General features: G+C 35.7%; 1 protein-coding gene across 3 annotated transcripts; it reads left to right on the forward strand.

Annotated features, from left to right (window-relative positions):
• LOC149819437 (uncharacterized) lies at positions 1-27722 on the forward strand. Of its 3 annotated transcripts, none has more exons than XM_089984149.1 (15): positions 1-182; positions 304-387; positions 1149-1222; positions 1645-1678; positions 2987-3045; positions 3975-4089; positions 4188-4225; positions 5701-5798; positions 5934-5989; positions 6584-6881; positions 7038-7153; positions 8461-8517; positions 11397-11462; positions 12866-12940; positions 26645-27134. In XM_089984149.1, exons 1-15 carry the CDS (start codon positions 36-38, stop codon positions 26705-26707), a joined length of 1380 nt encoding a protein of 459 aa, XP_089840275.1. In that variant the 5' UTR covers positions 1-35; the 3' UTR covers positions 26708-27134. The 3 variants fall into 3 exon arrangements, with proteins under 3 accessions (XP_089840275.1, XP_089840274.1, XP_089840276.1); XM_089984148.1 differs by lacking the exon at positions 26645-27134 and adding an exon at positions 27508-27722 and having other exon boundaries at positions 2-182; XM_089984150.1 differs by lacking the exons at positions 304-387; positions 26645-27134 and adding an exon at positions 27508-27722 and having other exon boundaries at positions 49-182.
• The last annotated feature ends 62 nt before the right edge of the window (positions 27723-27784 follow it).

Genomic DNA, 27784 nt, shown 5'->3' on the forward strand with positions numbered 1-27784 from the left:
TGGCGTAGAAGTACGGGAAACTTTCTGCGATCAAAATGATGGAGAAGAAAGGCGAGACGGGAAAAACCGAGTCGTCTTCTTCCCGCTCGGTTCCGAAGGCCATGGACGGCAACGAGGAGCCGGCTCTGCCGTCCGGCCGGCTCTCCGCCCGCAGCAACTCCTCCAAATACGATTTCGTCAAGGTTTGGTTCGTCTTTCCTTCTGCATGCATGGCCGAATGGTCTGGTCTCCCTTCCGTTCTCTCTCTGAGAAATTCCTCGGGTTTTGTGATTTTCGTCGTGGCGGGTTTTTCGGGGTTCGCAGGTGAAGGTTTGGCTCGGGGATAATGCGGATCACTACTATGTGTTGTCGAGATTCCTGCTGAGCAGGATGCTCACTGTGACCAAGGTCGGCGGATTGCCCCAGTTTGCTCTTTCTTGCTGTTTTTCTTCGTTGATTGGATCGTATTTTCTTTTCTATTGATGAGTTTCGAAACGGGTGCACGAGAATTCGTGGATTTCGTGGTTGTGGTTTGTGTGTTGTTTTCTTTTGAGTTTCGAAATGGGTTGAGGAGAAATTGCGAGTTCGCTGTTTGGTTTTCCTTTTTTTGTTGGTTTTTGTTAGGTTTTTGTGATGTTTTATTGTAATTTTGAAATGGGTACAAGAGAATTTGTGAATTTATTGATTGGTTTTGGTGTTAGTTTCGTTGGTTTTCTGCTGTTTTCTTCGATTTCGGAAATGGGTAATTGGGGAGGATTAGTTGATTGGATTTTTGTTGCGTGATCAAAGCGTTTAGCTGTTCTGGTTGTTAAATCCCTCAATGCGACATTGGTTCCGTTGCAGCAAAAGTTGATTGCTATCACTGCAGCCGTTGCTCCAATGAATTATGCAGAGGTTTATCCGAGTGTCATGTTGCTTCTCCTTGATGATGCGTGAATTTTTTTTCCCAAATGCATGAATGTTGTTCTGTATACTTTTCATTAGTTATTTTTCTTGGGTGAGAAATTCGTGGTGGAGAAGCAATGAACTGATCGGTATTGCATGTGCATGCAAAGTGTCTGATCGTAAATGTGCATAGTGACTATGGATCTTTTCGAGTTTTTTGTGTTATGCTGTAGATCATGGATAAATTCACTGGAGTAATTCCTTTTTATGTTGTTCATTTCCAGATCCCAAACCATGTTGCTATTAAAATTGCTCTCGAACTCAAAAAGCTGCTTGTAGACAACAGCCTTCTAGATGTGTATGTTAATTCTCTCACAGAGAACTTTTTTCTCTTCTCTCTATATTTTTTCCATTTATACACATTGTAAATAGGTCATGATGAGACAGGACCCGAGTGTCGCAAATTATCAGGCACTTGAAAATATGTGAAACACCATGCCTTCTTTTTCTTTCTTTTCGTGATTCACAATGACTGAATGACAGGCTTTGTACTTGTGTAGAGATCCTCTAGCTTGCGAATTTTGGTTGCTCTTTTTCTTTCTTTGCATGATTTGCAATGACCAGCTTCATACTTGTATATGGATCCTCTAGCTGGTGAATTTTGGTTCTTCATGTATCTTTATGGATCTAGAGAATTCTTGGAGTCAAGGACTTTGCATTATTGCTTGCTCATTTTTTTCTCCTTTTTTAATGTTTTCTCTTTATTGGAATTCTTTGCAGTTCGCAATCTGATCTGGAAGTTAATTTATTTAAGGTACTTTTCTAGTAAACCTGCATGCCCCATGCAAATATACTTTTGCTCACTATGACCTTGTGTTCCTTAGATTTGCTAGATTTTACCCTTTTTCTTCGTAATCTTTTGACGATTGGTGATTCATGACAAAAATCAATTACATTCTGGGGAAAAACTATACTGTAGCCATTTCTTCTTTATCATTGAACATTCCTATGTGAATTTTAATTGGTCAATATAATTGCCAATTGTTGTAAAGTATCAGTCCACGCTTGAATATCATCCAACAATATCAGGTTTTTGTGGTTCGAGAGTTTATTCTTTAATGGAAAATAAACTGAGATGAGAAGAAATTGTCAACACTTTAAATGGAACAGAAAAGTTTAGAAACTTCAAGGCACTCTACATGAATCAATAGCCATATTTTTAGAACTTTGAGATGTAGAAATGCTTAAAACAGGGCTCTGTTATGTGAATTTTTTTATTCTGTACTTTTTATTTAATGCTGGGATCTATATTTCACATCCTAAAGATCTCCATTCACACTGTTGTCAGACATTGGTCTATTAAGATCCTCTCACCTTCTAGAAAGCACTGTATCAGTGCTTTATCAGCTAATATTGAGAGTCGAAAATTATATTGTTGACTTTATCTCAGTCTATTGTATCAGACTTTGATTTGAGCACGTTGTATTCATGCTGTTGTGTTTATAAGACTGGCTTCCATCTAGCTGAGAAATGTTGAGAGGGATAGAAATGCTAATTCCCATGCTGTTTGCTACAGTACATAGATGGGTTAGTCTTACTTCAGCCTTGCAATCAATGAAGGGGATACAAGATTCTTGTCAAGTCTGGCTAGGTATCCAATTTTCAGTACTTCTCTGGACAGTACTCTTGCTCTTCTTCATGAATTTAGGAAAAAGAGTGGTCACATCATACTTGTATCTTGGTAAATCTATCTTTATGTGGTTTACACATTGTCAGTGTGTGCTATGTGGCATATGATTATAAGTTACTTGGTTGTTTTGGACATGTTATTAGGCATATATTGTTCCATGGAAGAAACCAAATTACTTTTATGTTGCGCAAATGGTGCTGTTATATTCTTTTGTATGAGAACCTATTTCAGATCTTGTTATGGGACATATCATGCTTTTTCTTCTTAACTATCTTGTGTGATGATTTACGTGAATGCATATCCTCCAAATTTTGCATTATTGAGAAACCTCCACTAAACTTTGATTTGCAAAAGACATTTGTCTGGTGACTCTGGTATGTCAAATGAGTGTTGGGAATTCTTAATCTTACTAACATCTGGTTTGATATGCAGCTTATGGAGCGAAGAGGCTATGGAGAAGAATACACTAATCGCTATAAGATGATGACCAGGTTCAAAATTGCTTTTTAGCATTCTAAAAAATTTGTATGCTTGTTTTCTAGAACCTGGTGGTTTTTATTTTAAATAAATGATGTCTGTTCTTCCTCATTTTGATAAACATCACCTTCATGTGTGATCCTTATTGATGCTTCATAATTTTTCAATCATTTTATGCTGATTAACTCTTTATGCTTTTGGAAATGAGCAAACTGTTTATATGTGGGAAAGGAACATTAAGATTTATTGAATGCTAAAGTTGGTAATGGTTTGGGAAGGGGTTCATGTCATGATCTTCTATGTATGATCGAGTTCATATCATGACAGAGTACAGGACTACAAGCAATGTGTTCATGTTCCTTTTGGGTGAGCTCTGAACTAGTCTTTACCCAGTACTTTTGATTTTGAGAGTGACTATGTTTATGCTTTGTTGCATCTAGCATTTGCAACCACAAAAAATAGGAGGCAAGACAATAAAATTCCTTCAAGGCAGTTTGGCCTGAACTTGTGTTCTGTGGTGTCCCTGTTGAAAATAAATCATATGTTGAGTTACTTCGAAAAAAGGTTTTAGTTTCTGTTTATTCAGTTGTTTGCAGAATGAATCTAACTGTTGTTAAATTGTTGCGTAGCGTACTATCTGACTGGATGCATTAATGCCCCGATGGTAGCTGTGTACAACTAAGCTTGGTACCCTAGCTTCCCTGGGCTGGTCTTTCATCTTTGAAAGCCTTGTGTAGATGATGCAATGCTATGAATGAGTAATTGATCTAGATAATGTGTGTAGGAATGATGATTTTTCTTGAACTGTTTGCATGTGTTCTTTGTTGTGCCATATGGGGAAAACATGCTTTTTGAAGGCATATATAAACGTGGTGAACTCAGTTTTTTTTCAGTAAAGTTTCCTTGGTTTGCTTGTTCTGTTATTAATATTTTTTTCTCATAGATTTCATCACCAAAGGGTCCCTCTAGTAATACTTGTATGTGGGACTGCATGTGCTGGGAAATCCACTATTGCAACACAACTTGCACAGCGCCTAAACTTACCAAATGTTTTACAGGTAATTCTTCTGTGTGTCCTGATAGGTTTGCTATTTTAAGAGTTCAGTTATTTACTCTGGAATATAATTACTTGAAACTTGTACATTTAATCTTGCAGACGGATATGGTCTATGAGTTGCTGCGGACCTCCACTGAGTATGTTGATGGCCAACCATTTTTTTGTCCTTTTGTATCTATGTGTGACATGTGAAGTATATGTACATTCTTAATATCTTTTAATATTTATCTACATCTCAGATCTTATGATTTTTCTTTGATAGCTCTTGTGATGTGGGTTTTATGTCTCATATTTTATTGATTGTGTAAAACACTGAGATACAAAACTCTTTCACTGCTTAAAAGCGCCAATTGCAAATTGAATCAAATCTTCATGAACAGTTCTAGGAAATTTTTCTCTCATACTTTTGACAAGGAAAAAGATTTTAATGGAAATATGATAGAAAGAACGTGAGAAGTTTTTAATTTCTCATTGAATTAGGGCAATACATGGTGGTTCCTTAGGGCAGTATAGGGTGGTATTATTGCAATACATATAGCATTATTGGCTAACATATTCTTATTTTATAACAGGTGCCTAAATTGGTCCTGATTGTTACCATTAATTTTTCATAAAAAATAAAACAAATTTAGCATTTTAATTTAGAAAACAAAACAAAAAAAGGGGAGTGAATATGATTGCTACCATGACACTCGCGGCCTTGACTTGCTATAAAAATCATAAATATCAGACCATACCATAACTAGTAAAACAATCTTTTTTAAGGAATTTATCATATTGTGAATGAGCATGAAAGATTATAACAATACCTTTCTTCTTAACAATTGATTGATAAAGTTAAATATCTACAAGAAATGAGCATATGGCATTGTAAGGCAAGTTTGTTGATATCTGTGTGACACAGATGCTTCACTTAACTTGTGTATCCTGTATCGACATGACATGGCACTCGGACACTTCATGGACACAGCACAACACTTCATGGGCACAGTCAAACCAGTTTCACACAGTCAACATTGTGTCAATTTACTTTCATTATTTGATGTTTTAGAATTGTTTTTTTATACATACACACATACGTGTGTGTGTGTGTGTGTGTGTGTGTGTGTGTGTGTGTGTGTGCAACCATAGCCCCACATCTGCCATCCGCTTCGCAACCCATGCATGCCAGGTGAGAAGTCTCTCTCTCTCTCTCTCTCTCTCTCTCTTCCTTCCTTGTTCCCTGCGCTTGGATCTGCAGAGCCGAGTCCCTTGGGGAATCGGACTCTGACAGATATCTTCATGGGTCAACCTCAAGTTGTGAATGGAGTTAATAAAACAAACTGATACTCTGCTAATGTTTTTAGAACTGATGGTAGTTTTTCATTCTTGTTCAAAGTTGCTGCTTGTAAGTATGCCCGCATGTCTACAAATATTTTAGTCCTTTAACTCTTTAGCTATCTATCATATCATTATGTAGGTAAGTTCAGTCCTTGACCATAACTTCAATGAGATGTGAGAACTCTCTAAATAATCCTCTTTTTTAAATATTTTCTTTCAAAGCCATCTGCACAATCTGAGTGGACTTGCTTACAAATTTGGATGAAATTCCTATAAATTGATATGTATGCAGTGCACCATTGGCATCCACTCCAGTTTGGGCACGTGATTTCAAATCCCCTGAAGAGCTTGTTACTGAGTTTTGTAGGGAGTGTAGAGTGGTTCGGAAAGGTATTCCATGATGTTATTGGCAATAATTTCATTGGATGATTTAAATTTTAAATTTCTTTTCCATTTGTGTTGAACTTGAGCATTTATTTCTGTTTAAGTCTTTTAGGCGCCATGACATTTCCAAACATTGGTTAGGTTTGGCTGGTGACTTGAAGAAGGCAATGAAAGATGGCAAGCCTATCATAATTGAGGTTTGATTGAACTCTGAAGTGATTAACTTTTTTGGTAGGATAAAATATATGATTTTTGCTTACAAATGTCAAAATATTTATTGCAATATTCTTGACATTCACATCTATTAAGTTTGTAGATTTCCATTTTTGTCAAAACACTGTCAAACCTATTAGTCTCTATATTGTTCTGTTTGTGCGTATAGGGTAGATAGACCTTGTTGTCTTTTCTTCATCGTCTAGTGATCGCTGTGTGCAGAGCTGCAATTTTAATTTTTTACATTCCATTTTTCTCCTATGAAATGTTGGTTCTCTTGAGATAGAATTGTTACTGAATGGTAATAATACCAGCATTTTACCAAGGTTGCGTTCATTCCTATGTTTATCCTTTAAACATATTTTATTCAATGTAAATTTTCAGTTTGATTGTATGTAAGCCCTTTATAATTTCTTGTCTCAATCTAGCATGAAATTGCTCCTGTATTCTTTTTCTTACCTTGATGTTTAGTTTTGATACCAAAATGACTATCTTTTAATTGATATTGTCATCATGATACACAAACTACATGGTAATCTAAACATTTACATGGTTCGTCACTTCGTTGTTTCTGGCAGGGAATACACTTGGATCCAAGTATTTACCTAATGGATGAGGAAAATAGAGAATTATCTGGATCAGTTAAAAAGGAAAAAGTTCCGTTATCTGTTCCAGAGGCTTTGATTGATAACATTGCTAATTCAAAGGGGGTAGTTCTATCAGGTTCTTCTACAGATAATGTTTCGTCACATAATATCGAGAATCATAGTTGCTGTGAAAATAGCAATGAACAGAGAAACTCAGGGAACCATGTGCCAGAAGTAACTGAAATTCAAACACCGTCAGATATTGCAGATACTGTTTCTGAATCTCGAGGTTATATATTGATATCTGTTTTTATTCATTTTTTGTTTCTTTTATGTGTCTGTGCCTGTGGGGGTTCTTGTTGATCTGTTAAATATATTCTTGTAACTTTTCTTCTCTTTTCTTCTTTCTTCTTTCTTCTTTGCTTTGCCTTTTGTGATTAAATAGGTAAAACTCTCGTAGCTAGGGATTTTAAGGTGGAAAATACTGCAAAGAAGGTCAAACCCATTGCAGAGCCAATAATCGTCCCAATTGTATTGAATATGGCTGACTTTGATCACAAGGTTAGATTCAAGCTTTTACACTTTCCATATCCTTTTTTATTTTTCCTCTTTTGCCTCTATTTCAATAATTGTTCTGTTCTTCCATTATGATGCTGGCATAAATGGTTTTTAGGAGTTGTTTTGTAAGGTACTAAAGCAAACAGAAGCAAACTCAAAAAAACAGGACTATCATTTGCCTTAAAATAAGGGAAGCAATTATTGTCACCTGTCTGCAAGCCCCTGAAGCACTAATCCCAATCAATAAGAGATGTAATTGAAATATCACCCCAATTTGTGTGTGGAGAATAGGTGCAGCGTACATGAGGAGACTACTCACAGCATCTAAGCCCACATGTTAAACAATTGATTTGAAGACCTAGATTGGCACTAACAAAAGGATGTTTTCCTCAAAACCAGTATTTGTCCCCAAGGTTCCTATATAATTGCGAAAAGTAGTGGGATGCAAATCTAGCAACCTTTAGGCCAAAGAATCAACTAAACAGAAATTTGGAACATGAAAAAGATGTGTTTTTTCCAAGGCAAACTAGTTGTGGATCTATTGTAATCTCTGATTGCAAATTTGATTTCATATCTGGAATCTTCTAAAATTTTACCATCTCTGGAGTTGTCTCTGGTCGGGGCAACTGCTGATCACAGTGCTTTGATTGCTGATGTCAGCAACAACACAGAGAAGTGAAACAGGCAGAAGAAAAAAAAGGTGATGTGTGGGGGAGGAGGGAGGGATGAACCTACCATATGAGAAGATGTACAAAATGAAGATTCTCTTGCAAATATTTTGAAGTATCTTCAGAATCCTAAGGTTTTTGACACCGTGATTGGATGAGTGCAAATTGTGACACATTCTCAAAGCGATAGAAGTAAGTTGCCCTTATATAAAATTGGTAAATGGACATTAAATATACTGTACAGTATCAATGAAGGTGGATTATTTGTCCTCCTTTCTTCTGTTCACTATTTTGTTGTTCTGTAAGAATCTATTCTTATGGTAATAAAAATGAAAAATCAATTCCATCAACTCCATGGTTTTTTAGGGGATTAATGCACCAAGATGGCACCCCTTTCTTTAATCATTGCTTTGATTTACAATATAAGGATGTTTTTTGCAATGCAGTGCTTTGATCTTTAATCCATCAGAAACTTCTAGAAATAGATGTCTTTTGGGGTCCATGTTGTATACTTTATTCTTGTTGTGAGAGTTCATTTTTTTGTCTGGAAGGCTCGAGTTTTATTCTCTTTTCTACAAGTTTATTAGAATTATGTTTGACTGTTACCTCGATTTAGTAATTGCATTTATGATCTGGATGTAGGCATTACTGGAGGAATGGATTTCTACTCGAACATTTGGGGATAAATGTCTTGCTCAGGTATTTGGTTTAAGTCTAACAGTTTCTTTGTTTTTTGATAGCTGTTTAATGCTTCATTATGAAATTCTCTAGTAGTAGTTATCAAGGTTGTTAAATGCGTTGAGGCGAAGCGAGGCGTTGAGCTTGTTATGAAGCGAGGCGTAAGCCTCGAGGCGTTGAAGCGTAAGCTTCATGATCAACATATTGAGACTCAATAGAAAGCTTTGCTTTTCTGCTCCTGCCATATTTATACTAACAAAATATACTGTTTTGCTTAAAAAACACATTGCAAAGGAATATTGGGTTCAATTACATGACTGCATTGAAAAAAAAAAAGATAAGAAAAATTTCTGCAGTTTATTTGTAATCATCAACTGGTTTGTTTGAAAAACTTCATGGACTAAAAGGTAACAGTGTTTGCCAAAACATATACACGTGCCTATTTGAGGAAGCATGCCAGGAAAAATGCATAAGACATTAAATTCACCTGCACATGGATAAGTTGGTTTGTTTCATTGTGAATATTAAATCTAGGGTAATCAACACACATACAGCATATGGATATTCCTGCATGCGCAGGCCAGAAAAAGCAAAAGCTTTTGGTATGGAATAAACTGTTTTTATAGCATTCAATCCTTAAAATATGTTAAGACTGCAAAAATTGATAATGATAAAAGCCACAAGTGAAGTGAGATGTCATTAGAAAACGAAGCTAACCCAGGAAACATTTTGGTTTCCACTAAAATCTCAAACTATGAAAAATACAGAGGTTTCATAACTGTCTTACAAGCCATGCCCAGTCTGAAGAATAACTTCTGGAGCCATCCAGTAGGGGGGTCCCTTTCATTGATTTGGCCCCTGATATGGTTGCCTATCATACCCAGAAGTGCTAATGAATTAGTGGCCCATAGGTTATAATGGCAATGGTTAAGCAACCATAAAAGGTTAGGAGTACGCACACCCACATTTATCAAAAGCAAAAAGGAAATATAGAATCTGAAAATACCAGTTCAACTACTTGTTTAGAAGCATCAAAATCAGCTAGCTTGATGCAACCTTTATTATCAACTAGAATATTTGCACCCTGAAATCCAAAGACATCTTCAAAGATCGATAGACAAAGTCGAGCAGTTAAAAAATAAAGGCAACAAAAAATAAATTCGATCACAAAAACATTTTCAAACAACAAAACATTGATGTCTCTATGGATGACTCCTTTTCCATGGAGATACTCCAGTCCTTGAAGAAGTTGTTTCGTAAACATTCTTATAACCTGTAGATGCATCCAATCACAAGAATAGCTTAAACATCCAGAATTTAGAAAGTAAACAATGAAGGGGAAGAGTAAACACTTACAGGTTTCGAAAAAGAGCCAAACTTCCCAAGAAGGGATGCTATGGATCCACCAGGAACAAATTCCAACAGAATAATTAAGGCTTCCTCTTCTCTAGCTGTGCCTAGAATAACTTCTTCAAGTTCCCTAATATGAGCCTAGAATCCCAAGCCAAATACAAAAACCACCATAAAGAAAAACAGAGAATTTCAAGATCCCAATATTGAATAGGAAAAGAAATCGCAAGGTCCAAAGAAAAGCAATCACCCCTCCTCTCGTAGCAAGGAAAACAATTAAAAATGAATCTGGCTCGCATAGCAATTCCCAAAAAGAATTAGCTTATACTATTCGATCAACAGAGTAAGCAAGAATTGCACTACAGATGAAGTGTGTTGCTTGGTAAACAAAAAAGACAACTGAATTCCGTGCGGAGATCATTCAAAGCTTGGAATTGCTATGATCGTCAAGAGAATTAACAAAAAAAAACGGAAAATGTGAAAAGAACAAAAGTTAATAAAAAATAGGAACAAGAGCAAACAGACTTCTTACGTGCGCTTTCTCGTTGGACACATTGTTAACGACGATCAAAACATGAAAAACATATAGAAGAAACACTCGAATTCAAGAAACCGCAAAAGCCAGTATCAGGAACGAAGAGAAACCCTATATTCAAGAGAGAAAAAAACGATTGGCAAAATACGCCGACCTGCTTGACAGCAAGAAGCTCTCCCGAATCGAGATTCATGCCCATGTAGACACGGCCATACGCTCCGCACCCGATGATCTCCCCCTTGCGCCACCGGATCGGCAGCGCAACAACCTTGGAGAGGGGCTGTGGTAACGGCGACGGCGACCCCGACGCCGGGGATCTTTGGAGTAACCCAATCCGCGACCGTCTTACGCAGTTTCGGATCCCTTTCATGAGGCTCGAGTCTTCGCCGGCATCGGGCGAGGCACTCAGAGAGACGAGATGTACATGATGCGTACGCCCTCCCTCCTCTTCAGTGTTTTACTTTTATATTTGTGGGTTGTACATGATGTGTACGCCTTCGAATCAAAACGAGCCTCGAAGCGAGGCACACGCTTCACTCATGTGAAGCGTGCGCTACGAGTCTGCAAACGCTTCACTACAGTGCTTCGGTACTTTGAGGTTGCGCTTCGCCTCTGAGGCGTGCGCCTCTCACAACACTGGTAGTTATACAAGGCCCCAGACAGAGCCTAAAAGTCGGTTCTCCATCATATCTTGCTGCCAGTTGCACAAACAAGGGCCCTTTCGGTATTAACAAAAGATGGACTTAGAATAGGGGGAAAAACTCGTTAACTTATGTGTGGTAGCTGTCTGCTGTCCAGCTTATTTTTAGCTCAGTTAAATAATTTTCTCCAATTCTCATATATGTATTTTTCCATGATTTTTGTTCTGATCTATCTCATAGTTTTAGACATGCTAGATGGCTATCATCTTGTTCAACTAATATATGGCTCTTGATCATTCTCTTTTGCTACCTTTTTTTATATAATGCTTCCATGGCATCTATTTCTTACTGTCTCAACTTATCTTCATCTTCAGGATCAAGATACTTTAGTCAGAAATTTGAAGACTATTCAAGATTATCTTTGTTCATTTGAATCTCAGGTAAATCATTTTTTTGATGGTTTATATTTATATTTTTACAAATGATTGAGAATGTAATGTAGCTTGGAACAAGATATCTGCCGTTTCATCGATAACCTTTGGTTACAATGTCATTTTCTTTGATTTTGTGTTGCATCTAGATCCAATTAGTATCAAATCCCCAATCAAGATTTCCGATAGTTTGAGTTCTTATAAAATCAGGATCATGTTCGTCTTTCACTGCTCTAAAACTCAACATCTCCCATCTATTATTATGTTTTTTTAAGGAAAAAAAACATTAAAGAATAGAAATAGTACAAGTCACTAAAACTAATAAAACCGATTCTCTAGCTTGTATCAATCTTGAGGTAAGAACCAATTGACATTCGTGACTTCAGCATTGGCTTCACAATGTCACCATGTGACAACCCTTTTTATGCAATTTGGGTTGCAACTTGGTGACCAAATAGTTGTGAGAGCTCTCAGCTCCTTGACTCCAGCCTCTTGCACTAGTCGTATGGGCGGCCCTGTAGCCTGGCGGACCATGCTTGACAGGCTTTTCTGGTTCAAACTGTACCAGGTATCAACCCCTATGGAATGAGAAGAGCCATATTTGCTTTATTGCTTAACAAAGAAGGCGAGAATTAGTATTTATATACATCCTAAGAGGCAAATCTCACCATATGTTTAACCAACCTGTGCATGTGGGTGTCTACTTATATGATGCTGGAGCTTAACAGTGTCAAAGATCCACTTGGAACTTGCTCATTCACACTTAACAAAGATTGATGTTTAGGGAGTAAGATTTGATCTTTGATTTGAAAAATATCTTCATTTTTTCGTTCAGTCTCCTTCCATTACTTATTTGACTTTGATGCACATTGGTTCTAGCTTGAAATTTAAACAATGGAAACGGATTAAGTTCATTTCTATGGATAAATTTGTTTTGATATGTGCATGATTGGGTTAAAGATATCCTTTATCAACATATTTATTTGCTGCACTGTTAGTGTATAGCAGTTAACTTGATGAACCTGTTAAGTCTGCATGGTTTGCCAAATATTTGGAATGTTACTATCATGATTCTATCTTCATACAATTTCTTTTTGAGCATTGCTTTTCTTTTCTTTTTATGAACATTTAGCATCTGCATGTTTTTTATCTAAATTATGTTATAGGTATTTGCTATCATTGTATTTATCATTGGTGACGTTCATTGACATCAGCCTTCAATAATCTGCCACCCATATGTGTATTGCTTTACTATATTCCAGGATTAGATTTAATATGTACATTTCATAAAGATGTTGGCATTTTGACAGTTGCTATCCTCTTCAGATTTGCATCAGAAGTACTCTTTAAAAACCATTGCCATCGTCTTGATTTTTCATCTTTCTCCTCTTATGTTTTCTTTTCTTGAATAGGGCTTGACAGTGGTTAATGTTTCAGCTACGACATTTCCCCAAACGCTAGATTGGCTGCATGGCTACCTCCTTCAGGTATAAACTGGTTGTTTTTGTAGAATTGGAGTGGTGTAGGGGTGGCAATTTCTGACACGACCCTCCAACCCGACCTGCCAACCCGCCTCTTAGGCGGGTTCGGGTTGGGCTTAAGCCAACCCGTTTAATAAACGGGTCGACCCGTGTAACCCGTTTATTAAACAGGTCGGGTTCGGGTTGGGGGTATGCCAACCCGGCTGACCCGTTTAATAAACGGGTTAGGCGGGTGGGTCAACCCGCCAACCCGCCAACCTGTCTGCCCGACCCGTCAACCCGACCCGCCAACCTGAAAACCCGTTTACCCGACCCAACCCATTTATTAAATGGGTTGGCGGGTCGTGTCGGGTTACCCGTTTATTAAATGGGTCGGGTTCGTGTTTGCCACAGCTGACCCGTTTAATAAACGGGTCGGGTTCGGGTTGAGGTATGCTGACACGCCAACCCGCCAACCCGACCCGATTGCCACCCCTAGAGTGGTGCATGTAAGACCTTCTGGATTGCATTATTTATGTATCTTGTTTCCATTCAAATGCATTATTTGGTTCATCCTTCCTGGAGAATTTGATCATGGATGTGTTTGTTCATCTCTACTTTATCATGTATCAAGATTTTTCTTAATATTCTGATCTGGGTGACATCTCGTCACTACTTACCGAATAAAATTTACTATTCTTTAAAAAAAAAGGAATTTCCTTAATATCCAACCAAAGTGATGTAAGTGATTTCCTTGCTAATGATGAGTTGTCATATGAATCAACCAAGCAAGCAACCCACACAGGTGGGCTTCATTTCCAAGTGTGTATCTGCAAATGTTGTAACGGCCCGAACAATTTCAAATAAAAAATACCAGAAATTTTTTTATAAGGTTGAATCTATTCTTTTCTTTTTTTTGTCTTTTTTTTTTCTAAAATGTAATAATGCAATGGACTCGTTCCAACTGTACCAAGTACTAGACGGCTCGCCTGAGCGCAAGCTCGAGCGTGTCTTAGCCTCTTAGTACCAGATCCAGTACGAAACCATCCATTAATAAATCCGATTGAACCATTACATAAAAGAATTTATTAATATACCAAGTTTTTCATCATTGGCTTCGCCTTAATCGAATCAAGCTCTAGGGAGTCAGCTGCGCATGCACCGGCGTTTAATAGCGCTGTAGAACAAGGTTCGAGGTTAAAGCATCAAACTCATAAAATCCTTATGTTATATTATTAGGTGAAAAAACACAACGGAAAAATATTAATTTTTGAAATCAATTTTATAAGCTGGTTTCTTGGTTAAATCTCCAGACACATTACATTAAGTGAAATTCAAATTTAACTCAAAATCAAATGTCTAATTAAATAATCCTTTAACAATTCAAAAAGTATTAAAATTCAAATAAAATAAAAATCCCTTGGGATCATCGAAAACATCAGTGTGCACAACTTACTCAAGCTTCCTGCACTCGCTCTGGCCATCACATGTCTCTTGAAAAACATTTTATTTTGAAAGAATGAGATTTTGAAAAGTCTTAGTAAAATTTACACATCAACTATCAACAAGGCAAATATGAAATAACAATCTTAAATATGCTATGATAACAAGACATATGTCAATAAGCATGAATTTACTAACTTTCAAGAACAAGAATAATTTGTAGTAATATGAGGTAAAGTAAAGCAAAGTGCAATAAATTAATGTGAACAAGTAATTTATGTTTTATCTTGATTTTTTGGTCTACCTGGGTATGACGTAGACCAACCCGAAACAGGCTGACTAGCTCAGGTGTTTATTATGCTATGCATTCTATTATGCCCAAGTAGTCCTCTGAGTCGTATCCCCAAAGGACGGAGCTCAAAACCGTAAGAGGAAATGGTCGCTCCGAGAGAACTCTACTCGAGGGCGTGACATTAGCATCACAACGATGATCATGATCACTCACTTTTGCAGAAGTACCCGAGAACTGCCACCTAGGACGAATTGACAGTCCTGGTTCCCCTAATCTCTCTGGCTGAAGGACCTGGCGATGAAATGCCTCTCGCGAGTCAAACTGAAGGGTCTAGGGAATTTCATACCTTCTACCATTTCCAAGGTAAATCGCTGTCAAGCAACCGGTTAAGCATACCTCGACAAAACAAGGCATACTCGAAAGGACTATCATAGGGTATCTTTAAATTAGGCCATAGGTAACACGTACAACTACCATTTAGGCTAGTGCACTTTTCATCTCATTGTTCCCTTTTATGATATCATTATTATCATAATTTCATTAAGCACAGCAAGTGCCCATCAAACCCTGTGGGATAACACACTTCCTGCATGTATTTACAAATACTGCATACCAAAATCATAACATGCATTCTCAAAAGTCTAGAATCATGTTAACATGCCAACAATATCACATATACATCATTATGCATTCACATCGATAGCCAACATTAATATGCTCACTATTTATTTTTTGCATGCTTTGCAATTACAATCATGCTCATAATCAATTTATCATAAAAATCACATAATCAAACTGTTATAATTAAACAGGTCCACAAATCTCACTTGCAACATGGATAGAAACAATAAATCTTACCATTAACTCTATCATAAATATTTATTTCAGATCAAATATGATTCAAGCATTGAATTTATGAAAAGTTTAAAGAAAACATCAAAACATAATCAAAGTCATTAACTCGACTTTCTCGATAAAAGCTCCCATAAACCCTTATCAATCAAATTGATATGACTACAATTAATATTTTGAACTTTCAGTCCTCAAATCATATTAAACCTAATTAAAATATCTATGGTAGTATATACATTAAAGAACTTATTACAACTAGCTCGTAAATAAAAAAGCACATAAGTCTTTTTCCCCGATCCAAGCCCCATAAGCCAAAACCGGAAAGACTTACATATTTCTAATTACGTTCAATTATAATTGTAACGACCCCAACTCATACCCTTTGAAAATGCGAAATATATATATATTTTTAAACAGTGCAGAAAACTTTCCAGAGACCCGGGGTCCTCACAGTTCCAATTCCAATTGGATAGCCAAACACCACAAACGAACTTACAACCATCATCTATAAGAACCAAAATAATTTCTTTATTTATGAATAAGAGTAAATTTCAGAGACAATGTTTTATTCGATTGAAAATAAAGCAACAACTGAAAAAGCAAAAAGAACTGAAACAAAAGAAAGAGTCACTCTGTCCCCTGCTGAAACTGTCAAGATCCAAGTATGACTCTCATCCATTTCCAGTAGCCAGTCCAACCTCACTGCTCACAATTTTCTGTGAAAAACCAACAAAGTAAGGTGTCAGAACCGAAATTCTTAGCACAACTACTTCTAAAGAAACCAGGTAAGACAAAGAACATGGATAAGATCACATATAATAATTTGAGTGAGTGCAGATATAACAGTTTGCAGTGTTTAAGAAATCACACATGCAACCGGTTTCGTATACTCACTAGGAAGGAACAGTAAAGCATTAGCATATAACAAGAACCAAGTAACAAAGTCTTTCAACATGCATTTAGGAAGTAAATAACATACACCCACCATTATTTCATGATTTAGAGAACAACCCAAATATGCATAATCTAGTGCATAGCAGAAAAATGCATGATTTCTTTTCAATGCACGAGTCATTTTATTATCTTACTTTTAAGTTCCCTTTTTCCTTTCCATATGCATGCCCTATTAAATGCATGCAACTTTAAGTTCCTCTTTTTAATTACCATTGCCCGCAGATACTCCAAACGGGTATAAGCTCCGAAGTCAAGTTAGGTTCCCAGGGTAGCTTAACACACAATTTGTGTTTTATTACTGAGTTTCAAACTTAGTCATCGACCGAGTCACCTTCGGAACATTAGACCTTCATATCTAATGTCGAGGACATAAGGGACACCCCACGCCCACAAGCGTCACTTCCTTGGTACCATAAACAACAACTGTGTCATACACACACCCCTAGGTAAAGTGGCAGACTCTCCCTAAAACTGTGACTAGGAGAAGAAACCTCAATATCAAGTTCAGGGGACAAAATTGCAGCATACGTAGTTTTTGTATCCTCACACTTCACAGCCTCTCCAAGACCGAATCTCTAAGATCTCCATTCTCTAGAAGAAATATCAATAACTGAGTCATGCTCACATTCATGATTGCGCAACCAGTATCATGAAATGCAAAAATAACATTTACAAAATTACCGGGCAAATGTGTAAGCTTTGGCATATGCTAGGGAAGATGGTCGGGCTTACCAATCCCGAACCCCCATCCTTCTAGCTAAACATTCCAGCATAGTCCCAAAGTCTGTGATTCTTGACATACACATATGTATAGGTAGGTTCCAAAAATTTTCTTTTGTTCATATCAGAATTTAGATCATACACATCTATTAAATCTGGACTAGTTTTTGGGACCAACAAAAACACATTCCTATCGATCAACATGTAATCATATACTTCACTGATATACCAATACGCAAGCTTTTAAATGAACACATGGAATCATATTCAAGAATACAATGCCCAAATAGAAACAACAAAGGTAAGTCACATCTGGAAGTCATGTATTGGATTTCATATTTACATGTCCTCTCTTCTTGAACAAGTTATAATGAACATTGTTAGATATAGCTGGGCAGTAGACATATAGAGCATGTGCCCTTGGACTTCATCGGGCATGATTGTCTGTGTTTCCCAGCATGCTGCAATACTTAAAATTGAAAACAGAAATTCTGGTGTAAATCTGGTGGTAACCTAAGTTAGGTTTCCCGAATTTCGTACTGCATCTGTTTCATACCTTACACTGTCATGTGTACAGGCTGCACCCAAGGACATGCCGGTAAACCTAATAAATCGGTCTTCATAGTTGACATCACAGTATGAAATTTCCAAAAACACTTGAAAACAGATTTCTAGGACTTGATAACCCAGTCCAATCATGATCATCATATGGCCCCTTTTTATCAATCGTACATGCATGGATATCCCATTGGAGCATACGATATTCGAATGTAAATAGTGAATATAAAAATCCAAATTCTGGAATCATGTATTCAATCCAAGAATACAATACTCAAATTTCGGAAATAGCAATTTCATATTAGCCAAAAAGAAACCCAAGATTTCAATCAACCAAAAGAATTCGTTGGATTTTATTGGCTTGCACAGTGTCTTTCTTTCAAACAAAAGAAAAGAAATATGATGATTAAATCTCAAGATTGCCATTTACGCTCATTATATAGCTATGACCACCAAAGTCTCAAAGGTAAGATGAACAAGAAGACTGTCTATTTGCTTAACAAACTTTAAAACAGGGAATGGCGAACCAAGTTGAAGCAAAGCACCAGAAATTTCATAAACCACACGCTCAAGAATACTGCGAAAACAGATTAAAGCATGCAGTGGAACACAGTCCCCGTATTACCAAAAAAAAAAAAGGTTTCCATAGCCCCTCCTCTCAAAGAATCACACGAGATCGAGACCCATCTTCGATCCCTCGCCCAAAATCAATAGAAGCATCGTACCTTTTCGATGATTTTTTCGGCGATCGGAGGCTTCAGTGGCGGGAGGATGCAGGCTGGTGTCGCTCCTCTCCACTGCCATGTGTTAGAAAGTGACTTGAAATACATTGGGTTCAATAATGAACCCATATCTATGCACGTGAAGTGCAAATATACCCATTAAAGGGAAACAACATAAGCACATAATGTGCTAACACATAAAACCCATAAAAAGGGAAAAATATGACATAAAGTCATAAGTTGCATATCATTGAAGAATAATGGAGAAGGGGTAAAAACCCCATTACAATGGAGCATAAGCTCCCTCAAGAAGTAAGAAATACAAAGGGGAGAGCCCCTATTTATAACAACAAAAAGGAGCCTTGGAGGGGCTCCACTCATAGACGTTGGAGCCCCTCCAACGGTCACAAATGTGACCGTTGGAAGGGGCCCAACGTCTATTTGAGTGGGCCCCCCAAGGTACCTTTTGGTACTTGAGAAAAAAGAAATAAAAAATAAAAGAAAAATAAAAATAAAAATAAAATAAATTACAATCACATTCATAAAGTGAATGTGCGTAAAACAGAGGAAAAGACTAAAATACCCCTACGGCTAAACAAAAGGAAAATATATATTTTATATATATAAATAGGAGGATACATATACATATATACCATATATGTATATGTATCATCTTTTATATATATAAAATATGTCTAATTACAGCAATTGATGGGTATATTTTAACACCCCCCCTCAAGCTTTGCAGGGAAACGAAAAGATTGAAAAAAGGGCAAAACTCCACGAGGCTTCGGCGACTCCAAGAGGCTTCGGCAAGGATGCAATGAAACTTGAAATAGCCTTCCTCCAATTGTCTTCAAATGATGAACCCATTTCCCGAACCATCCAGGGTACTTCCCTTTGTCCTATCTCCAAGATCCTGAGAAAAGAAAACAACAAAGAACAAGTAAACAATATCTTTGCACTTTACTCAAAAAAAGGAACATTCCTAACAAGGTGCAAAATTTATGCATAATATGATAGTTACTTTAGTATGAAACGAAAAATTTAGAAAACCAAAGTTTCTAAATCATACATTATGTTAAAACAAAATGAGCGGAAGCAAATTATGCAAAAATTGCAAGAATGCATAATGCATTCATAAGGTCCACCATTGGACAAATATAACCCCATAATGGGGAATAACAAAATGATCCATTAAGAGATACCACAAGAAGCCTACGAAGAGGCATAACATACATATGCTTTATTGAATGAGAGCCCAAAAAAGGCCATAAAGAGCATATGCATATACGAATCATTATATGAATTGATACTCAAAGAACTAAAACATGCTTCAAACATGTAGTGAAGTTTCAAATAAGAGAAACGAAGTCTCCAAGCATACTTTAGGCAAAATAAGCCCAAGAGTTCACAAGGTTTTTAAAAACATTTATGAAAGTCACACTTAATTGAAAAGAGAAAAAAAAACATTTTACATATAAGGGTGGCAAAAACCATAAGCACTTAATATATAGATTAAATGCTAAGAAATCAACTTGATATGCATATCAAAAAGATGATTTACTTGAAAAACACAAGTCATGAATGAAATTTTGCAAATTTCAATAATAGTTTATTCATTACAAACAACTTCCTCATTAGTCCTCCAAAACCCATAAATCAAGTGTATAAGCTACTAGATCAAGAATATAAAGCCATTAAAGGCAAAAGACACACACAAAGGTGTGTAAACGAACCTCTTGTCTATATATAATAATACTTGAAATAAGTGCATCTACGACAAGAGCAAGAGAATACATGCCAACATGGACTAAAAAGTATCTCTTGTCTACGTAAAAATACACTTAAAACCAAGTATGTTCAGCTACTAGAACAAGAGTAATAAGTCAACCATGGGCTAAAACATAATACATCTCTTGTCTACATAAGATGACACTTGAAATGAGTGAAATAAGTCAACCATGGGCATACATCTAAGCAACTAGAACAAGAACACAAACGCCAACATGGACTAAGATCACACACGATGGTGTGAATCAACGTGTCTTGTCTACATATAAGATCACTCAAGACAAGTGTGTTCAGCTACTAGACCAAGAGAGCAAAAGCCAACAAAGGGCTAAAAACACACGAAGGTGTAATAAAATTCTTGTCTACATATGATGACACTTAGATAATGGGCATAAAAGGAAAGGACTTTTGAGGCAATAAAGCTTGTAATGACAACATATAAATAAAACCTCGAATGAAACAATATTCCTTTTAAAAAAGAATACTCATAACAATAACATTTTGGAATAAATGCATGTAAAAAGTATCTTCAACAAGATACTACAATCGATAAAATAATATTCTTGAGAACAAATGTGTAAACATACACACACCAAGAGCACTTGTGAAAAAACACAAGAACACATGTGCACAACAAGCACAACATACGGAATCACAAATGTGCAAGTGCACTCATAAGATTCTTAAACAAATAAAAGGTTGGGCTATAATCCCAAAACACCTTGATTTTAAATATACCTTAAAACATTTAAGGTTTCAAACACCATATGTCCATCACATTTACATAGAGGCATCCATAATATCAATGGCCACAAGAGAAAAAATGAGTGACACACTCATAATTAGAGATCAAATAACAAATCATTTTAGAGTCCCAAGGTGCCCATAACTCACCTCAACAACCATCTCTAATATAACAATAATAAGGCCAAATAAATGATGCATTAAATAACATGTGATGGACAAATATAAGTGCCACAAAAGGGCAGTAACCACATAAGGAATCATTTTCCAAATAAAAGTTTTTACCAAGAGGACCGATTAACAAATTGAATCAAAGGTCCAATATAATCCATCAAAACAATTTTGCATAAACACGAATTATGCTTAATCTTCAAAAGAAGTCTTGTACCAAAAAAGACTTATTAAGCAACAAACACAACAACATAAAGAATTCATCAAGACAATCAAGCTTTTAATCAAAGAAATCATAAGAACCGTAATGGTTCACAAAGAAGGCTTTAACACAATACTCAAGGAAAGAATATTCAAAAAACACTTGAAAATTTATAGATTTGGGATTAAATCCCATACAACAATTTTAAAATATTCTTTGATTGTGATGAGATATGCGGACACATACAAAGTGCTATAAGCACTTACAATGATTTAAAAAGAACTCAATATCTAAATTCATTATATTTTTCACAAAAGAAATGTGCATAAAGGCTCCATAATGCAAAAAATGTCTACGAAGAGACAATACACATGTAAGCACACAAGGCTTTATAAAAGATGTGCACGGAGGCACTCATACAATACTTGAACAAATACACACCAAGGTGTAAACAAACATGCACTAAGGCATGTATATCATAAAAAAGAGGGAATGCATACAAGCGCAAAATATTTGAGAAGCAAATGTGCACAAAATACAAAAATACACAAAAGTGAGCAAGTATGTACTTTATAAAAAGAGCAATGCTTGAAATTCTCAAATTTTAATTATGTAATTACATGCTTGATAAGTGCAATTGAGGACAAAGAAAACCATATTATGGCCAATGTAGGCATCTTTAAAGATATTATTAAGAGGTTTCGAAACCTTATGAAAAATACAAACCAACAAGTTTATAAGGATGAAAAATGAAATCATTTATACCAAAAAGGATGTAATAGATGAACTATGCACTCTATGTGGGAAATTCCTTTTAAAACAATCTTTCCTAATGGTTTATCATAGATAATTTTTCAAAAAAGAAACATTGAAAAACTTTTTAGGAGTTCTTATAAGTCATCATTAACAAGAACTACTTTAGGATTCAACAAAGATTTTAGATGTGAGAGATTCTCATATAATGATTATATCAAATTTTTCAAAAATGCACTAAAATCCATAATCAAGAGGGGAACTCGAATCAAATTAGGGTTCATATGAGAGTTAAGAAATTTTAAGCAAAGATCATTATTTTAGCAAGAAATCATATATATAATTTTTAAAAGTTAACTTATAGGTCAATCATGAAATATTTATTTAAGAACTATAAATCTCACATAATTGAAGGTAAAATTTTTTTTTTAAAACATAAATTACTATTATATGCGATGAGTAGTTCGAAAAATAAACACGAATTTTATATTTGGACAACAAACGATTTCACCAAATTTAAAAGGAGATATTTTCAAAATATATGAGCACACGAAATGTGAAAAGAAATAATTCAACTATCATGACCATTAAACGAACAAACTATATGCAAGAAACATATTGTCAAATGCATAATACTTTTAAGAAAAGGGATACATACCGAATAACTTGAAAAGCATAATACTTTAGGAAGAGCAATGAATACTTCACCATTTCTTGAGCGACACGCTTTCCGTTGCACCAAAGGACAACCCCATCATGACCTCGCTTTGATACCATGTTAGAAAGTGACTTGAAATACATTGGGTTCAATAATGAACCCATATCTATGCACGTGAAGTGCAAATATACCCATTAAAGGGAAACAACATAAGCACATAATGTGCTAACACATAAAACCCATAAAAAGGGAAAAATATGACATAAAGTCATAAGTTGCATATCATTGAAGAATAATGGAGAAGGGGTAAAAACCCCATTACAATGGAGCATAAGCTCCCTCAAGAAGTAAGAAATACAAAGGGGAGAGCCCCTATTTATAACAACAAAAAGGAGCCTTGGAGGGGCTCCACTCATAGACGTTGGAGCCCCTCCAACGGTCACAAATGTGACCGTTGGAAGGGGCCCAACGTCTATTTGAGTGGGCCCCCCAAGGTACCTTTTGGTACTTGAGAAAAAAGAAATAAAAAATAAAAGAAAAATAAAAATAAAAATAAAATAAATTACAATCACATTCATAAAGTGAATGTGCGTAAAACAGAGGAAAAGACTAAAATACCCCTACGGCTAAACAAAAGGAAAATATATATTTTATATATATAAATAGGAGGATACATATACATATATACCATATATGTATCATCTTTTATATATATAAAATATGTCTAATTACAGCAATTGATGGGTACATTTTAACACCATGGAGGAGGGTGCTCGTTGTGGCCTTCGATGGCAGCCGGTAGCCGGAACTTGCCGGCGACGGAGCCCCTTATTCCGGCGTGCGCACACTGACAGAGAGAGAGAGAGAGAGAGAGACGGATAGGGGAAGACCAGAATGTCGAGTGAGGGGTGGTTTTCCCCTTTTATTCGAGGTCCGACCCCTTCTTCTCCCTCCAGAAGAGTCAGAGGGGTTGGTTATGCCATGCGTAACCTCCCCCCCCTCCCTTTTTCCTTTCTTGATCTGGCCTGCAAGAATCGTGCCCTAGGCACGATTCTTGTTTCCGTAACTTTTAAAAGCACTCACATGGGTCCGCGACCCGCGACGCTGGGTCCATTGTTAAAATGGATCCGGGTCGCCCGTGAATGGCAGATCTTCAGTTGGATCCATGTGGGTCCAACTATGGATCCGACCCATTTTACAAAATTTTTACTATTATTTTTCTTATAACCAATAATATTAGTTATTTATTTATTTTAGAATTGTTATTATACGTATACTTTAATACCCATTTTGTAGGTTTCTTATGGATCCGAGTAACGGGTCCTAGGCCCAAATCCTATAAAATCAGTCAACTTCTTTCGGGTATTACAATAATAATGCTTAAACAAGATGAATACACATTACTTAAACTCAGTTCATGCCATATAAACTACCAACAATTCATATATTAATGGAATATGCCTTTTAGAATTGATCAGAATAATATATTTGCAAAACAATATGAAGGGAGTCGTGTATTACACGTACGATTCACATAAAAATCCCAATCAGATCTTCTCACATGGCTAGCTTATTAATCTTGATGCAATATGACATAAACTCACTAATAATATGCAATACATGTAAAAAATATATCAAAATTATAAGCTTCTAAGACATTGTTAATTAAAAACAAGTATAAGCTTAAACAAATTTGGATCTCTGGTAACCCGGTTTTATAAAATCTGTCGAGAATAACAGAACACTGATAAAATCATGGTATTTTTACCGTGGTTACCTGTTTTTGTCAAAAATACAACCCAACAAACCGTTCGTAAAACAAATAAATACATAAATAATTAAAAATCTTTTACGAAACCCTGTTCTAATAGAGTTTCGATTCAGAATCTGTAATCGGCAGGATTTTAATCAGATTAAGGTATTTTTTGAATGTTTTTCAAAAATGTTTTTGACAAAACCCTTTTTACACAGTCTGATATTAGGTATTAAGATTTACCCAAAATTTTTATAAAATATTTGAAATTGTTTTTCATAGGCGTTTACAGTGTTTATCAAAGATGGGTCGAAATCATCTTGTAGACAGAGCAAAAAATTGGAGCTCTGTTAAAACCGGTATATCTGCATCAATATGGATCCAAAATGAGCAAAACAAGATTCTAAATTCAAGATCAAGATGTGTAGATAATCGTAGTGATTTTATTTAGATTTTTTAGACCGCTATTCTTAGAGTTATCGATTTTTTTCCGAAACTGGTCAAGAAAAAATTATCAGACATCATACCTTTAGGTTTCTCAGAAAACGATTTTGTAAAAACCCTTTTTAAGATTATAAAACCTTTAGAATCTGATTATTTTTTGTTTAATCTAACTTAATACATATTAATACATAAATAATATCATAAAGAATTATATTATGATTAGATCTAATATGAAATAATAACAAAGCCCTAATTTCGCATGTTTCTCAAAATCGTTTTTGGAAAAAACTCATTGTTTGTGTTTTTTGATCCAAGAAGCGACTTCTTCAACCATAAAAACATGAAGAACAGATCAAAGAACATATTCAAAGTTATTGGAAATTAAAATATTTCAATCATACATGCTCCAAGGGTGCAAAAACTTCGGCTATGTAAATCTTACTTGTCTACGATCAATTTTTACGGTTCGAACGAAGAAACGGACGATTCGACTCCTATTCCACCACCACCCAACAACTAAGTGTAAGTCTAATGGTTGCACAAGGGTTTTCCAAACATCCTACACGTTTTGGAGGAGAGAAGAAACCAAAAATAAAAGAGAAAAAAGAAAGAAAGAGAGAGAACTAACATTGTTAATTCTTCTCATGAGGGCCTCTATTTATAGATGAGCTTAAATGAGAGTCTCATCTCTAATATAAAAGGTTAAAATTTATTAAAAAAATTATTAATAAAATAAAAAATTAAATTATGAGACCTAATTAATTAAATTTAGAAATTACTTAAGATATAAAACAAAAGTAGAAACTTTTTACCCTGACTTGGGCTCTAGTGACATGGTAACCTTTCGGGAGGCCTAGAGACCCAAAGACTCATCAAAAATTGATGTTTAAATAGTCGATTTGATAACCCTCGATACGTAGATTGTCGTGGTGGTTTTAGATTTAATCGTAAACATACGGATTGACAAGAAAATTTAGGCGATGTCAAAAAACGTTAATTTTTTACTTATAATTAGGTATGAACTCCGGTCGATGATAAAACGCTCAAATCAACACCAATTTGGGCATGTAGATAATCGATTTCGATATCCTCAAAATGAGAAATGTCAAGGTCAACTCCGATTTAATAGGTGAGTCACTGATCGTCCGAAAATTTTGTCGAAACAATAATGATGTTGTTCGGAGCGTCCGGCGCTATGGGTTCAATCCAATGAGATTAGATCTAAATTCAAAATACATAATCTAAAAATATACAAATCATTTACTTGTTTAGTGCACATATTTTAGCTTTTTCAATTATTCTTGAAATAATCTTCATAACTTGAGACAAAGGTTCATAATTAATCAAAATCAAGAAAATCAAGAATTCACAATTATAGTCATGAATGCACCAATAATTCATTATTTATTCATTTTAATTATTAAAAAAAATCTCGGGTTTTACACTTGTCCAAGTATGTATTGGTTTAATGGTACCAAGGGGAAACAACTCAAGTCATACAACAATGGTTTTTTATTTAACAAAATAAAATTTTATCTCTGGGACAGTGTTGCAAGAAATAAGAATAATGTGTTGAAATCCATGAAAGATTTCTAATTGTTTAACTATGATTTGCTAAGCATAGTGTCAATTTGAACTGTTCTGAATCTTGATATTATGTCCTGTATGCAGTGTATCGAAAGGGGTATCTCACATTTGTCAACAGAGACGAACCAACCATCAAACCCAAACTGAAGGGAAATGACATGGAAAAACCCGTACTGTCATTGGAGGACTCACTGGAAGAGTCCCGGCAAGGCACGAGGGATTGAGATTTTGAGATCTCATTGTGCTCATGAACAAAGCTTGTGTACTTGGCCATGGATCTTAAGATTTGTCATCTTTCTCTCTTGGATTTTGTCAGTGTGAACAGATCTTCAATTCCCATGCCCTTCAAAGCCAGTGGGTGTCCATCCGTCATTTAATCTGTAATATGTCCTTTCTTCTGTATCTAGGTCTCCTTCAAGCTTATTAGGAATTTTTGTCTCAGCTTTGCGGTGCCTAAATTTACTGTATTTACATGTAAAACGGTTGTGCTATATCATGAAAAGAATACATGGCTTATGATTTGTTTAGGATGCCAAACATTTTCCAAATAATAAAAGAAAACCTAATACAGTTACCGATGGGGTCTTTGTGGAATCATCAGGATGCAGGTATACGTTCATTGTTATGCTCATTCCAATTCATTATTGCCAACTTTAGATAGTTTATTTCTCCCTAGAATAATAACAGTGATGATTGTCATGATCTTGTACACCACATTGCTGTCCCCAAATCATCAGTGGAAAATGATTCTTTGTTGAAATTTCTTTTATGAGCCATTTGTTGATTTTTTACCTACACACATTTTAGCCTTGAAATCAATTAACGGCAAATGAGATGAAAAAGATTCTGTATCTAGATTAAAAAAATGCTCTCCGAGCAACTATCCTGTTGACAGCCTCTGTTGGTTGAGATGTATCCCAGTGAGTAAGAAATTCCTGCTTCTACAGGACGTGATCCTTGCTACAGTTGCTTCTATCTACTTCACAGCAAGCTTGATTTGTCACCATGAGGCCTGCGTATTTCTTTCAACTATTGTGCTTTTCTTAATATTGTCAAGTGCATGTACAAACACATGCAAATTGTAAATTTCAGGCATATGCATTCATTCATTCCAGTAGTACTCTTTCATGTGCTTGTGAGATCTATGTACAACTAACAATTATGAATGATATTTAAGTTGGACAGAGTAAATGGGAGCATTTGCACTAGGGCTGCGCTGAGTTT

Source organism: Nuphar pumila, chromosome 13, assembly GCF_984573655.1.
Source record: "Nuphar pumila chromosome 13, dmNupPumi1.hap1.1, whole genome shotgun sequence".
Taxonomy (NCBI): Eukaryota; Viridiplantae; Streptophyta; class Magnoliopsida; order Nymphaeales; family Nymphaeaceae; genus Nuphar; species Nuphar pumila.